The sequence below is a fragment of the Alexandromys fortis genome, unplaced genomic scaffold (genome assembly GCF_014885135.2).
Source record: "Alexandromys fortis isolate MF-2015 unplaced genomic scaffold, M_Fortis_MF-2015_v1.1 scaffold_7, whole genome shotgun sequence".
NCBI lineage: Eukaryota > Metazoa > Chordata > Mammalia > Rodentia > Cricetidae > Alexandromys > Alexandromys fortis.
Genome location: NW_026067920.1, coordinates 13,674,193 through 13,690,419, shown reverse-complemented (window position 1 = coordinate 13,690,419; position 16,227 = coordinate 13,674,193). Strand labels below are relative to the sequence as shown.

The following is a 16,227-nucleotide window of genomic DNA, read 5'->3' as shown; positions in this document are numbered from 1 at the left end:
GGGCCATTATTCCCTGGCTAGCGGGAGACAGGGATGGAGGTAGCGCAGGCACTCTGATGTGGTGGTGGTGGGGGCTGGCCATGACCTTAAGCAGCAGAGGAGCTTATAGCTTACAGCTGCATGTCTTAAATCCTGACCTTCATTTTCCCCTATCTAAAAATTGGAAAGAAAAACGGCTCTCATAATGGTAAAACAGTATTTCCTTCACAGCGCAGCTCAGGGGAGTTCACGCAGACAATGGGCTGTAGGAAAGGCATGGACTACGTGTGGAACATGCTTGTACTGCCAGGACCGTGAGGCTAATCACCAACAGTGAAAAAGTGGGGTAGACACAGCCTTGCCATTCACTCGGAATTTGGCCCCACCTGTGATGAGCTATGGCACAGCTGTGATTATTACTGGCTAAAGACAGCCACACACAGCAGGCTGAGAACACACTGAACTAGCTGGCCATCCCCAGCTATGGCTGTACTGTGGGCCTCGTTAGCTGCAGACCTTCACAAGCTCAGCCAAGCTAGTCGAAGTCCTCTGACTCAGATGTCAGGCCAAGGACTGAATGTCCTGGCCAACAGCCGGCTGATGTCATTCCCCAGGGCTATCGGATTTAAAGCACTGAAGTCTTCTGCCAGCTAGAGCCTACAGGGCTGCTATCCCTGAACTCAATCTGGCTCCCCACAGGAGCAGGAAGATGACAGCCAGCAGGTGGCCCTTGCCATGAGCCCTCACAGTCCTGGGTGATTACAGCTCAGGCTGCCATGCTGTCCTGCAGCTCCCTCTGTCAGGCCGGTCTGGGGCTGTGGCAGAGCCTGATGTGTGCTTTGCTGGTTTGGGTTCAATCCCAGAGATTGCTCTGGGGACAATGTCGGGGGTGTTGACAAGGCCAACACCAAGCCCTTTCATGCATGGCCAGTGTTCATCCTGGAGGGCAATATTAATAACCAGTGGTCGTGTCTTATAGTTAAGACCTTTGGAACCCACTGTCTCTAAAGATTTATTTATTATGTATGCAGTATTCTGCCTGCATGTGTACCTGCACCCCAAAAGAGGGCACCAGATCTCATTACAGATGGTTGTGAGCCACCATGTGGTTGCTGGGAATTGATCTCAGGACCTCTGGAAGAAGAGTTAGTACTCTTAACCGCTGAGCCATCTCTCCAGCCTTTTATTTAGCTATCACTAATTAGTATGCTTCACCACCAAGCACTGTGTTCCCAGCTTGGCCTTCTCCTATTGGTTACAATAACCTAGTCATGACAACACCGAGTTCTCCACTCACCATCTCTCAGAAGATGACTTTCTTCTAGCTTCTGCTTCAGGAAACTCAGGCTCTTTTTAGCCCCTTTGAAAATGGTGCCCCAGAGAGGATGGTGACATTAGTTCACTTGGATGGATCAATTGCCATAGGAGGTGTCAATTAAGAAGAGGTTAGGTTATAGCAGATGGATAGATGGGAACCTTAGAAGCTGGGTACACACTTGGGGACACTGAGGAAGGGGTCTGGCTGAGGAAGGTAGGCAGTCTCAGGGAATTGGGAGGGGAGGGATGTATTACAGCCTGCCATAGCTTCATCTTGAGGGCCAGAAGGGCTGTAAGTAGGCTGTGCACCATGGCCAGCCTGGCCTGGCTTCTGCAAACTGAGGTGGCATCTTAGAAAATAGGTTCTAGTGGAAGGAGGAAGCCAAGGGCTGCAGAAGCCAAAGGTGGTGTGACCTCAGTGCTAATATGCCTGGCATGTGTAACTCCCTATATCTAGCTGGTGTATGTTCATACTGCATCTACATAATTCCTACATGTGTATCCTACGTCTGGATGATGGGGCTGGATCAGCCAATCATGTAGAACACAGAGGCAGTGTCAATCCCATCTCACTTCCTCATAGGGCCCAGGAGAAGCCCATATAGAAATAGCTGCTGCTTTTCTTTCTTTCTTTCTTTCTTTCTTTCTTTCTTTCTTTCTTTCTTTCTTTCTTTCTTTCTTTCTTTCTTTCTTCCTTTCTTCCTTTCTTTCTTTCTTTCTTCTTCTTCTTCTTCTTCTTCTTCTTCTTCTTCTTCTTCTTCTTCTTCTTCTTCTTCTTCTTCTTCTTCTCCTCCTCCTCCTCCTCCTCCTCCTCCTCCTCCTCCTCCTCCTCCTCCTCCCTCGTCCTCTTTTTCCTTCTTTAGTTTTATTTGTTTATGTACTTTTTATATATGAGTGCTCTGTCTGCATATATACCTGCATACCTGAAGAGGGCATCAGATCCCACTATAGATGGTTGGGAGCCACCATGGGGTTGCTGGGAACTCAGGATTTCTGGAAGAACAGTCAGTGCTCTTAACCACCTCGTTATCTCTCCAGTCTCCATATAGATGCATCTCAGGAACATTTGAGAGTTATTTTTTGTTGGAGTTTAGAACTAATCCACATGAAGAAGACAGTCTCCACAAGGTAGTCCTTGCATCTGAGAACCCCAGTTCAGACAGTTGCTACAGCTTCAGGACTCCTGCTAGAGGACTCAAAACTTACTGAGAACTAGTTCACAGGGATGGTTGAAGATAGGGATTAAAATCAGCCAAGGGACAGCACTTCAAGACTCCATTGTGTCTTTTTCTACCTACTGAACCAGGTTTAATGGTGAAGGTACCAAAAGCCTTCTAGGGTGGCCTTAGCTGTTCGTCCCTTAGCTGGTGAGACTCAGACTGAGCTGTCCCTCATCTGGGTGCTATGAAACAAACTCCGAGACACAGGAATGCAGCTGAATGACCTGCTTTCTTTTCAAGGTCTCACTGGCTTACCCAGTATGCCTTTATCTCAAGGGTGGAGGATATGTGGGGAGCAACAGAGGGATGAGAGAGAAAAAGACACCTAAATGTCCTTCCCGACCCTTACCTTCCCTATGCCATGGTATAATTGTTTCTTTTTTGTTTGTTTGTTTTTCAAGACAGGGTTCTCTGTGTAGCTTTGGAGCCTGTCCTGGAACTAGCTCTTGTAGACCAGGCTGGCCTCTAGCTCACAAAGATCTGCCTGCCTCTGCTTCCCGAGTGCTGGGATTAAAGGTGTGTGCCACCACTGCCCGGCTGTATGAGTGTTTCTTACTGTGGGCCCATGCAGACTTTCCAACTTGTTTGATTTTACTCTTTCATTCAACAACCTGAACTAAACATGAACAGTGTGGCATTAGTGAAACTCTGCTAGAGGACCTGAGCTAAAAAAAAAAAAAAAAAAAAAAAAAAAGCAAATGCTACAGATAGTGGGACCCAAGTGGTACCCCTGGAAAACACAGAATCATCTTGTTTTAGTCCACACACCCAGGGGCTGTAAATAACAGGATTCATTATTTAAATTCCTGGTGCGTGAACATGCAGCATCAAAGCACTGGTGGATCTGATGCCTGGAGAGAGCTCACACCCTGGCTAATGGGTGGCACCTTCTATGTGTGCTCCTGTGGTAGAAGATATGGCAGTCTCTCCGGTGTCTCCTTTACAAGGGTGTTAACTGAATTCCACCATGATAATCTGGTCACTTCCCAAAGGTAATATCCTCAGCTTGATTTAATGGACATTCAAATTACAGCCTGTCTTGTCTTACAAAAGAGTATAGAGTTCTTCTGGCTTCACAGCTAATCTGAGTAATGGCTGTGATGGCCATCCGTCATGATCCCGCTGTTCCCCGGGGAGAGTCTTGTGTTATCCTAAGGGCTTTGTCTCTTGCTTCATCCAACTAACTGAGGTCATGTGAGCAGCTGCTGAGACTGACACCTTCACCCTTGCTTCTGATGACTGAGTTTCTCCTAGTACCTTGGCTTTTAAATCCCGCGTTCTGGCATAGTGGTAGCCACAACGCCTATCATTCATCTGACCTTGATTTCCTAAGAGTCTTAGTTTGAAGAGAAAACTGAATCAAAGCTTTGGAATGTCTTTTACCTCTTTTATCAGCAGAGTTCAGAGTGACTCATTTTTCCTCGCAGCACACACAATAATGGTCATCATGTATGAAAAAAAAATCAGTGGTGGATCCATCATTTTGTATAAATATGAGGACATCAGTATCTTGGCCTGTGCAGGAATGGCTGCCTACTACTCTCTCTGTAGCCTCAACCTTTAGGTCTTACCCACCTCGTGACTATACTTGGTGGCTGGGCTATTTTTCATGTTGTATGAGTATTCCTAGAAAGATAGAAAGCATTACTCATCCCAGAAAGGAAACCAATGAAAGACCAAATTAGCCCACAAAAGTCCAACTTGGTGAACCATTGACTTTATTGGGGTTATTTACGGGAGTTTGGGTGAGGGGTTACTCACAGGAACATGGATGACTCAGGGGTGGCTACATCACTGAAAAGCCCACACGAGTCTGGGTGATATCTCACAGAACCTGCACCCTGGAGCTCCCTGCAGAGCTTGTAGGCAGCATTGCTGTCCAATCTCCTTTCCCTAGTAGCCATTATTGTTTATATAATATGGGGTAGGGGGTCTTGTAAATCTTACAAGTTTCAGGAACTTCCTGAGACATGTGAGATTTCTTTTTTTCCTGAGTCTTAAGAGATACTTTAATTTGTATGAAAATTGTAGTGCAACAATTTCTTTTTCTTTCTTTCTTTCTTTCTTTCTTTCTTTCTTTCTTTCTTCCTTCCTTCCTTCCTTCCTTCCTTCCTTTCTTTCTTTCTTTCTTTCTTTCTTTCTTTCTTTCTTTCTTTCTTTCTTTTTTACTTTTGGTTTTTCTGTGTGATAGCCCTGACTGTCCTGGAGCTCTCATTGTAGATCAGGTTGGCCTTGAATTCACAGAGATCCAACTGCCTCTGCCTCCCAAGTGCTAGGATTAAAAGTATGCAGTATTACTTTTTTTTTCACTGACTTCTAAGTGATAGTATAGGCAAAGTAGGAGTATTATCTAGTGTGTACTCAAAGCTATAGGTAGCACCCTTACCTTCATTTGCTTGTGAAAGAATGAAGTTTAGGTTAGGAGGATGGATGGGTGCAGACAGACTCTGCAGAGCAGTGAGCAAAGATACATACATATTGAGAGAGCATGCTTGCAGAGAAAGCCCTCTAGGTGTGATTGCAGTGAAGGTTAGTGTTGACTGTCAATTTGTTGGGGTCTAGAATCATTAGGAGACAAGCTTTCAGGCACACCTGTACTTTTTTTCAGATTAGGTTAGCCTCTGGCTAGACCTTTGGAGGATTATCTGGAGTAGGTTAACTGAGTGGAAATACCCACCCTAAAAGTGGTAACACAATTCACTGGGCTAGGAACTTATACTGCATAAAAAGGAGAAAGCTAGCTGAAGACAAGTCTTCATCACTTTCTGCTGCTCGATCATAGACTCAACAGGATGGCCTGCTTCAGACACCTGATGTAAGAACTGTCCTACCTTTGAACTGTAAGCCAAGTAAACCCATCTTCCCTTAAATTGCTTTTGTTTTTGTTTGTTTTTGTTTTGTTTGTTTTTTCAAGACAGGGTTTCTCAGTAGCTATGGAGCCAGTCCTGGAACTTGCTCTGAACTCACAGAAATCCGCCTGTCCATACCTCCTGAGTGCTGGGATTAAAGGTGTGCACTGCCGCCGCCACCACACTTTTAATTGCTTTTTTTATGGTATTTTTCATAGCAACTGACTATGAAAGTGACTGATCCAGTTAGGAAACATAAGCCATTTATGACAAGAGCCAAGGTTAGTTTTTTGTTGTTGTTGTTTGTTTGTTTGGTTGGTTTTGTTTTTTTTTTTTTTTTTTTTTTCAAAACAGGGTTTCTCTGTAGCTTTGGAGCTTGTCCTGGAACTAGCTCTTGTAGACCAGGCTGGCCTCGAACTCACAAAGATCTGCCTGCCTCTGCCTCCCGAGTGCTGGGATTAAAGGCATGCACCACCACCACGAAGCTCCAAGGGTAGTTTAAGACAGTGTAAGAAAAATTACCTAACTTGGTGGTAGGCATGGAGGAGGCAGATCAATGTCAGTGTATGGGTTTGCAGAGTTCTCCAGAGGAATGGAACCGATAGATTGCATACACATATATCCTACACACACATATATACATATATGTGCTATAAAAATAGGATCAATTAGGTTATCTACAGCAGCTGCCACCATGTAGAAAGAGACACAAGGACCTCAGTCACTGCTCAGGAACCCAGAACGTAGATGCTTCAGGAGTTCCAGTTCAGTGCTATAAGCTTGGAGATACCTGGAAAGTTTCTGGTATTGAGTCCATAGGGGAAGGGAGAGGAAACTGTGGTGTGAAGTCAGCAGAGAACAGCCCAGCAATAAATGACTAGCTAACTAGTGACTAGCTAGAAGACAGCATTGGAGGCAAGGAGGTGACAGTGTTTTTCCTCTTTCTATGAGACCTACACAACGGAAGGTACCACCCACTTTCTACATATGGCTCTTTGCATCCTCAGTTAATGCTCCCTAGACATGATCTCACAGGCATGCCAAGAGCTTGGTCTTCCTGGGTGATTCCAAATATCTGCTCAAACTGACAACCAAGGCCATCAGAGTAGGGATTATGTGTTCAACTTTCCGTGAAGGATATTTCTCAAAAGAGGCCTTGAGAAGGGTTAGTGAATACATTGAGGAAAGACACTCCAGCTGAGGCGGTAAGCACAGTAGGGATGTCATGTGCTGGGCTCTGCCCTCTACTACTGGGTGGTTGCTTGTGTTTCCCTCTGCTTTCTTTCTTTTTTTTTTTTTTTTTTTTTGGTTGTTTTTTTTTTTTTCAAGACAGGGTTTCTCTGTGTAACAGTCCTGGCTGTCTTGGAACTTGCTCTGTGGACCAGGCTGATCTTGAACTCACTCACAGAGATCTACCCCTCCTCCCAAATGATGGGATAAAAGATTTATGCCCCCCCCCCCACACACCACTTTCTGACAGCTCTCTGGGCAAGTATCTCTGCCATCAGTTTTACAGCCTCCTGATGGGAGGGGCCTTTTGGAGATCCAGCTATTTGTCCCACAAATACTATTGATATGCTATACATAAGAGGTTTGCTAGACTCTAGATAGGCATTTCTTGCTCTGCATGAGGTGGGGGTGTGTCCAAGTGTGATCTCACCATTTGCTTCTGACCATTAGGCAACCTGGAGGGCATATGGCTGCACATTGATGCTGCTTATGCGGGCAGTGCCTTTATCTGTCCTGAGTTCAGGTATCTTCTGAATGGCGTGGAGGTGAGTATGCCTTAAGCTGTTTAACAAGGTCTTTTATTTTGACTTTTTGCACTGGGAATCAAGCCCAGGGCCTCCTGTGTACCTGGCAAGTATTCAGCCACTGAGCAGCAGTGCTACTCAAGATCATAAAAAAAAAAAAAAAACCTCAATGTGTTATCAGTGAATTCTGCTTTTGTAAGAATTGGACATCCCAACTCTTACTGCTTTGGTTTCTTTTAGCAAACTACTTTCTAGCCAACTGCAATGGTTATTAGAAATTACATCTCCCCAGGGAGCTGGAGAAGTGAATCAGTGATTCCAAGTACGTACTGTTCTCGCGGAGGACCTGAGTTTGATTTCCAGCATCTACTCCCACTCCCATAACTACAATGCTAGGAGATTTGATGTCTCTAGCCTGTGCACACCTGCGGTCACATGTATCTATCCCATGCCTCCCCCCCCCACACACACATAATTTTTAAAAGTGAAAACTAACTTAATAAAAAGAAATTATACTTCCTCAGGAAAGGGGCTAGGGACATTCTAGTCACGCAGTCTGTCTTTTGAAGCTTTCCCGAGACTGACACCTATTTCCCAGTTGCTACAAGTTCTGGACAGAGCTGTGTACCGTAGGTTAGTCTGAGACTTATAAAGCTATGGAAAAAAAAATATTTCTGAGCAAAATAAAATTTCTACGCATCCCACCCAAACAATAATTCAAACTGTCAACTTGCAATTCCCAGCAATATGGCTCAATGTGTTGTTCACATTCTTCTCGTACACCTGAGCAAGACGGTCTCCTTAGTCAATATCCCATGGAAAGTCACCGGTGCACTTAAGTGTCCTACGGAGTCTTCTGAAAAATCGCAAAATGTGTCCTTTCATATCAGATGAAACTTTTCCTTGAGAAGTGTAATCAAAACAGTTTAGCTAGGACTCTTCTCTCCACAGGACTACAGAACATAAATCAGTGCAGACTTACCACAGGTATCACCCATAGCGTTCCAGACTCATGCAGAATTCCTGTTTGGCAGTCCACAGGATAGGAAACTTTTCTACCTGGCAACTAGCAGATGAATGCACTAAAGAGCCCCAAGAGGCCTTGTGCAGAAGTGTGTCCAAGGGAGGCAATACTAAAATAGAAGAGCCCGTGCCTTAGCCAGGAAAGAATTGCTTTCTTCGTGGAAGACGTGGTTTCTTGAGCCCCCACCTTCTAAGGGAAGCAGAATCAGCACACAGGCTTTAGCGTTAGGCTCCTGGATTGGAATCACCATGTGACCTTGGGCAGTTCAGGTACCCTCTACTCACACGTAAAATGGATTTCCTCCTGGGTTTCTCCTAAGGAGGGGCTGTGCTAATCGCACTTAGAGGGTTTAAGACCAGTTTGCTGCTTAGGCGAGTGAGCACGCATTAGATGTTTTCACTACTCTCCACCAGGGCTTGAGGAAACTACCTCTAAACCTCTTTCTGCTTGCACATCAGGCTTGCCCATCAATTTTCTAATTACTACTTTGGATTCTCATAAGACTGTAATAACAGAAAAGCGAGCATCAAAGGTACGGAATACAAATTGTCCCATCTTTGGAGAGAATAATCTCCCGCCTTCCTGCTAATGAACAAAATCGCGCTGTGGTTTCTATCTGTGCAGCACTCACTCGTTCGCACAGGCAGCCAGTAATTCCTTATTGAGTGTTTCTCACATGCTAAACTTAGATCCATCCTAGGAAGCAGAAAGAGGTTGAAACCACCAAGGACTGAGGGGTGCGTTAACATGTGGGAAGTTCTGATACTGTGATTCTGATGCCAAACCCCTTTCATGTCCCACAGCTCGCTTTGTGGGTGTTTGGGTCTCAGAAATGAACACTAATCTTGATGATATGTGGACATTTCAAAGCCAAACTCCAACGTCCAAAATCCGAAACTTTCCGAGCACTCATGCCAAAGAGGCAAATTCCATATCGTGAAGCTTCATTTCATACATCGACATTTTAAAAACACTGAGTAAAACTACCTCCAAGCTGAACCAACAGACACTTATATTTCATGTTTAGTTTCGGGGCCAGTGGCTAATCAGCTTCACTCTGTACGTGCAAATACTTTTAAATATAAAGAAGCATTTCAGATAAGGGACACTCAGCCCGTTTGTCCTTCAACCTCGTGGAGGGAAGAAGGGCCGCGCGTCTTCTTTCCCAGAGTCAGGCCGAGGCCGAAGGCTGCTGAGTCCAGGTTTAGGGTTTCCTGATCGGCCAGGGCTCTTCTTTGGCCTGAACCGACAACTCCAAAGTTTCGCCTTTCACAGAGGAGTGCGGGACAGACAGACCACCACAGCGATGGGCACCGCAGCCAGATCCTATCAACAGTAGACAGCTTTCGCGGCACTCACAGGGACAAGGAGCCGCTGCAATTTTTCCTCCATTAGGGGTACCGCTCTCTCCTTGCCTGGCTGAGGGCTTGGCTGCTCCGTGGTCAGATAAGCGGCTGCAATATCCTGCTGTGGCCCGACCCTTGCAGATAAGGGCCGTCCTCTCTGTCAGCGGGAGGAAAATATCACTGTACCGTAATGAAAGAAGTTTAAACAGATCAGCCCCAGCGGAGGAACTAATAAAATCCCCCAGCAAACAATGCTCCTCTTTAACCTTTTGTTTCCTTTTATCAACAAATGAAACTTGCTGTAATTTCCTGTCTCCTTCTCAAAATTACTTTTTCTGAAACCTGGGAGGAAATGAATCGGCACCTCCAGCTTGGGTCCATATGGAAGCTTGCTTGGCTGGCCCCAAGTCTATCGCTGACACCAATCAGGCCCCTTAGGGCTTTGCTGCCTCCTCCGTGAGGGTCCCTGGAATTAAATAAAGAGGAGCCACCGCAAAGCCTTGGGAAGTTTGAAAAATGTCTCCTTAGGAAATTGGGCGAGACTGAGCCTCACTTCTATCTAAATTGAGCTCGGAGGCCAAATCCCTGACATTCAGAAGGACTCATTGCCTCTCATCAGTCACATGGGAACCCGGGGCCTGCGTTTGGGAAAAGGCAGAAAGCAGCCTTTGTGAGGCTCTGGGGTTTGTGTGTGCAGAGCTGAAACCCAGGAGCCGTCAGCTGCTGTCGGTAGCTGAAACCTACTTTCGCCCTGAAAACATGGTCTCTGAGGCTGCAGCTGTTAGCTCTGATCCCCCAGTCAAGAAACGGGGGACTGTCAGGAATTCAGGGAACTTAGACATCATCTTTCAAATCGAGGCAGAAAACCCTTAAGTACGTGGAAAGTAGGATCTTGTTGTCTGGCTGGCAAATGAGCCTTCAGTTAAATAAAAAGGGAATGTCTAATCACTGTCGATTTAGTTATAAATTTTTTCTCTTTCCTGGGCTCACGATGATGCATAAATTCTGTGGATTTTGCTAGTTTGAGTGGTTGAAGAAATGGTGTGCATAAAGTATTTGCAGGCCCAATCTGTCTTTTCTGGACATCGTACTTATAAATTAAATATTCTGGATTTCCACGGCTTTGAACGCTCGCACTGGGGAAGCGTGTGTGATATTAGTGTATGTAATGAACTCTTAGAAGGCACAGGGTCTTGCTTTATCCCTAAAGAGTGGTGACTGTTTTCTTTTTTCTTTTTGTTCTTATTCCTCTGCAGTTTGCAGATTCCTTTAACTTTAATCCCCACAAGTGGCTTTTGGTGAATTTTGACTGCTCTGCCATGTGGTAAGTTTCTTTGTTGTTCAGATACTCATTGCCCGCGGTGACCCTTGCTCTGCAGAGATGGGGGGGGGGGGGGCTACCTGCCAGAACACATCCAGGGCCCTGGTGAGAGCAGAGAAAACACATCTAATCACTTAGTTCATCAGTCACTTCCATTTCAAGAACCTCTGTTGGAATTCTTGCTCAACCTCACTCTGGCTGTAAACTTTTATCTAGAATGTATTGTTGCAACAGATTAGCTTGAGGGAAGAGTGGAGACAGCCGACCTGCTGTTTGACTTATCGCTCCTGAGCAGACAACAAATCTAAGGGAACTTCAGCACTTATATTTAATTATTTTGCTTCTGTGTATTTATTCTTAGCTTTATCATCAGTCTTTCTGACTAGCTCTGAGTTTAAACAACCTAAATGCTTAAGAGTACTTGCTGAGGACAAATAAAAGAGCCATGTCTTTAAAACTCTCTGGAAATTCTTAGTAACAGTGCAGTAATCACTTTGGCTATATTTAAGTAAGAGAAACAAGCTTAAAAATCAAATAATATTGTAGCACATAATGATGCTTTAAGAAATAATGTCTGGAGGTGATGTAGGGACAGTAGAAACTTGTTTCCTAAAAAAAAAAAAAAAAAAAAAAAAACCATCAGAGTGAGAAATTGATTAATTACTCCATAGAAGCAGAGGGGGGAAAACCTTTGTTTGACTTTCATATAACAAGTAAGGTTAACGTTTTCAAGATGCTTGCTTTGCAAAATTACTCAGTGTATAATGTAATTAAACGGATGATACTTTACCTTAAAGTGGGAAGGAACCCATCTCTCACTCAATTTAAGTAATGTCAAGTCCCCCAGTTTACCAGATAATCGGTTTATTGTTTTATTAGCTTATCTGCAATCCTTTAACAGCTATAAAAAGCAAATTCATTTTTGTCACAGTCTTTTCACCCAAGATTTTTAATAACCTTCTACAAATTTTATTTATTAATTTTAGTGTATGGTGTGTGTGTGTCTGTTTATACAGGCATGCACAAGCCTTAGAATGTGTGTAGAAGTCAGAGGGCAACACTCAGGAGTTTGCCATTTCCTGCCATCCTGTGGAATCTGAGGACTGAACTCAGGTTGCCAGGCCTGTAGGGGAGCACCTCTACCCATTTGGCCATCCTGCCTTCTGTCGTTAGAACAAAATACTGAAGCGAATGATCGTAGAAAGAAGACAAAGGTTTGGGTTTACAGTTTCAGAGATTTCAGTCTATGGTCGATAGGTCCCATGCCTTGTGGCTTGTGGTGAGACGGCATATCATGGAGGAAACACGTGGTGTAGAAACTGTTTGTGCCTCAGCCAGCCAAGACACCAAAGAGATAGGAAGGGCCTGGGCTCCTATGATTTCCTTAAAGAGCACAGCTTACCATTGGAAGATTTCCAGCTAGGCCTCCTCTCTGGAAGGCTCTACCGACTCCAAATACTGCCACAGGTTGAGCAGCTGTCTCTCTGGGCCTTTGGAGGCACACGCATCCAAACCATCACAGGCGTGTTAGTAGAGTTACGTTGCTCCAACGAAATATTACAGGATCGGTAGATTACTAACAAGTTTACTTCTGGCAGTTGTGGAGGAGGTTGAAAACCTAAGGTTAAGGCCACAGTAGACTCGGTATATCAGAGTTATTTAGGGCTCGTTTCTTCACACACGGTTTCTTCTTAGTGTGTCCACCCCTAGTGGAAGGGGTGAGGAGGTTGTCTAGGATCTTTTATGAGAGGTATTTGGTAATTCCATTAAGGTCGCCACCGTGACCTAGTGACCACGAAGTCTCTGACAACTTCTAATCACTTCAGTCAACATTCAGATTGCAGCTAGAAGAAAATTCATTGTTCTAATATAGGTGCACTTGAATCTGAGCATTATGAAGTTAGAGCAAGAACAAAATTGTTTTATACTCTAGTGCTCTTAGCCACGGAGTGCCAGGAAATAAAATAATAACTGGTGTAAGCTAAAAAAAAAAAAACTAGATAGCATAGAGGGGGACAGAACATAAAATGGAGGTCATGGTGGCTTCAGTGCCTTTGGTTAGGATGCTATCAGGGGAATTTTTGGGGAAAGATGAGGAGAGATATTTGGGTGAGGAGGGCCTGGGAGCTGACATGAGGAAGGAAAAGTGCCCAGGACACCATGAATTGGCTCTTTCATTCCCTGGTCAGTTATTTATGATAGGGAGGTCAGAAGAAGGCCCTTTGGGGAAGTGACATTTGACCAGACCTCTGAATAGGGAAAGGACAGGCAGGAGTCAAAAAGTTTGTGCAAAGGCCCTGAGGTAGAACAAACCCACCGCCTAGCTCAGATTTGGTTGAAAGAGTTGCAGATCATCTTGTTGGAAGATGGTTTTGAATTTGTTTCAAATAAGCTACTACATTTAAAAATGGGTGGTTTTCTAGACATGTGTTTCTTTTCAAAATGTCGTTCTCCTCGTTAGGAGGGGTTACTGCTGAGTATCCCTGGGCAGGGCACATGCTTTCAGATTCAACACAGCCCTACAAGTCAGCTACCCAAGCAAGTACGAGGTGCCCAGAAAAGCAAACCTTGCCTTGAAGAAAGGCAATGTCAAGTTAGATGACAATAACAGACTTCTGCCAAGAAGTAGCACACACCAGAGTTCTCAGGCTGCATGGACAGAATTCCTCTACTCTTCTCTGGTCCTTGCTCGAAGTGCTGAAGGGCTTGCCACAAACAACCCCATGTCAGACATTCACTGCAATAAGGGTGCTTTGCTTAAGAGTTTTACCTTCTGAGCAATGCCTGCTCTTTCTCCAGCACTTCACAGTTTATCTCACCCTCTCAATAGCTCTGCGGGTTAGGAATTGCCTCCCTATTTTATGGGCGAGGAAGCTAGGGCTTAAGGCTTAATCCAGAAATACGTGGTGGCATGCACCTACCGTCTCAGCTACTCAGGAATTTGAGATAAGAGCTTTACTTCAGTCAGGCCTGGAGTTTGAAACCAGCTTGTGCAGCAAAACAGATTCCTTCAGAGCGACGGAGAGATAGGTAGAGAGAGCTAGGGGCACTGGGGGGAATGTTTTTCTCTTATGAAAGGGCGCATAGCGATCTGTATCAGGGCTGGGGGACTGGTGTCTTAAAACGCAAGCCCCAGTAAAGAGTAAGACAGAATTCTGCGCTTCGAGGCATGCCGCCGCGGAGGAGCAGATACAGGAAACAGCGCGTTATCTAACAGACCCATGCAGAGATGTGCACAGGGAACCGAGCAGGGTCATTCATCATGGGCCCAGAAGAAGCTGAAGAAAGGGGCTGTGTTTGGGTGAAGGGGAGGGCCAGACTTAGGCAGCCATTCTGTTTCAACTTTCGTTCAAACAGTTGTTGACTGTGTTTTCTCTCTGAACACTACAAAAGACCCTGAATTTTAGCCCAGCAAGTACAGCCTGAAGGCAAAAGGTCACAAGCTAGACATAACATCCCCATCCTGTCTTTCTCTGCCCAGCTGCCTTCACGGAGGGGTTCTGTGGAGCATGCTGGGGAGGGGGGCTCCCTTCTGAGTGTTTGCAGAGGACTTTAGGGGAAGATGGCGCCTCGTAAGGTGGTGACAGGGAGTCACTCAGAGGATGAAATCTGAGACCTTTTTCAATGGTCTTTTGCACTGTCCTGAACATCTATCTGCTAAACAGAAAGAAATCTTTTGCTAGCCCTGATATCATTGCAGTAATGTGATCTGCCCTGTCAAAACACAGCACAGGCCGTCAGGAAACCTGTAAGCGAACACCAGAGTTCTGAGGTGCCTGACCCTCAGACCCTGCAAAATGTGACACGGATCAACAGTCCCAGGTTAATAATTTTTCACAGATACGGTTTAAGATTCGACTAAAACAAGAAGCAAATATAGTTTGGTTTGAGGTGGGATTTCTGTGTTTGTTTGTCTTGCGCTCCGTGTGTAATCTTTAAAACAGCAGCGTCTCTCTTTCCTCCAACGAGACTTCTCCAACGGCTTGCCCATAATGTAAATGTAAATACTTCGGTTGACTTATTCAAATATCGATAATAGACAAGATGATGGAGGTTTCTGGATCTGGCCATCACTACAGGCACAGTAAATACGTCTCTAAATGAATTCATTATTTTGTGCCTGAGCTTCTTACTGTTCATTGGGTGCTCTGGCTCCTTCACGTGGAAGGAAGTCTGAGGTGATCTGCTCAGACCTTAACATCCCTTCCGTATCAGAGCCTCAGGGACGACCGGCAAAGTCAGATACGGGTTGCTGTTCTGTCTGCTTAGATAAACGATCTTGGGAAAGATGAATAGAAATTAAAGAAGGGCTGGGATGCAGTAACTGCCACCCCACCCCCACTTCCCTCCAGCCCAACCCCGACTCCCCATCAGCACATGGAGGCCCTGGATTCCTTCCCCGGCACCACAAATGAAGAAGTCATGTCAAGAACATCCACAGCTACACATACAATCCTACGAAAACGTTTTTTTCCCCTCCATAACTGACTTAAGAATAAATAGAAAACTCGTACACTATGTCTGTAACGCAATCGAATTTGGCCCTTCTGCGGTCTATCGGGGGAGTTGTCGTTCCAAGCACAAATGCAGTTAGTTCATAGGGAACAGCAAACGTCTCTTATGTCATCATGTTACTTTCGGCTCGGTTCCAAATTTAGGTGAGAAGCCCGGAAAGAAAAACATAGGATAACCCCGCAAACTTAAAAAGTTTGAATTCTAAGTCAGATGTTAGTAAGACACAGTGGTGCTTAACAAAATAGCATAATGGACCAGACCATGTGTACCCCCCCACAAGTGTGTGTGTGTGTGTGTGTGTGTGTGTGTTAGAACATTAGGAGATTTGAAAACGTCGTTTGTCATGCTAAAGAAAAATGAGAAACAGAGTTATCCCATCAGGTTCAGGAAAGGCATTAGGTAAAATTCAATACACCTGCAGGACAAAACTAAAGGCACATGACACTATGCCTGGCCCTAAGTTTGTATTTTTTAAAGATTTATTTATTTGCTTGTTTATTAGTTATTAATTTATATTGTGTGCGATGCGCATGTGTACCGCTTACACGCAGTGTCCAACACAAGGCCTCTTTAGTAGAAAGCAATCAGTTCCATCCATTATCAGAAATGCAAATGAAGGCCAATCATAGTGATGAGCTAGTGGTGTAGCCAGCTGTTTGTATTAAAGCACTTGCTTAGAATGAACGAGGCCCTGGACTTGATCACCAATAGCAGAAAAAAAAAAAACAGGGCTGAAATGCACACATAGAAAGCCACAGTGAAACACTACCGATTGCTGGAAATCAAAGGCCCCATACAAACTGTGAGAGCATGGAAGCCAGTACAGTGGAGAGCCCAGTGTGGTGCTGTCTGTCCAGCAAGGTGTGCCCCCTGAGTTATTAGGGCCAGAGCCTGGACTCCGG

General features: G+C 44.9%; 1 protein-coding gene across 1 annotated transcript in view; it reads left to right on the top strand.

Annotated features, from left to right (window-relative positions):
• Positions 1-16,227, top strand: part of Ddc (dopa decarboxylase) — an 89,101-nt gene that overhangs the window by 57,992 nt on the left and 14,882 nt on the right. The window contains exons 8-9 of the mRNA XM_050141229.1: positions 7,046-7,140; positions 10,746-10,813. Of these exons, the coding sequence (XP_049997186.1) occupies positions 7,046-7,140; positions 10,746-10,813 (163 nt within the window). The remainder of the gene's footprint in view (positions 1-7,045; positions 7,141-10,745; positions 10,814-16,227) is intronic.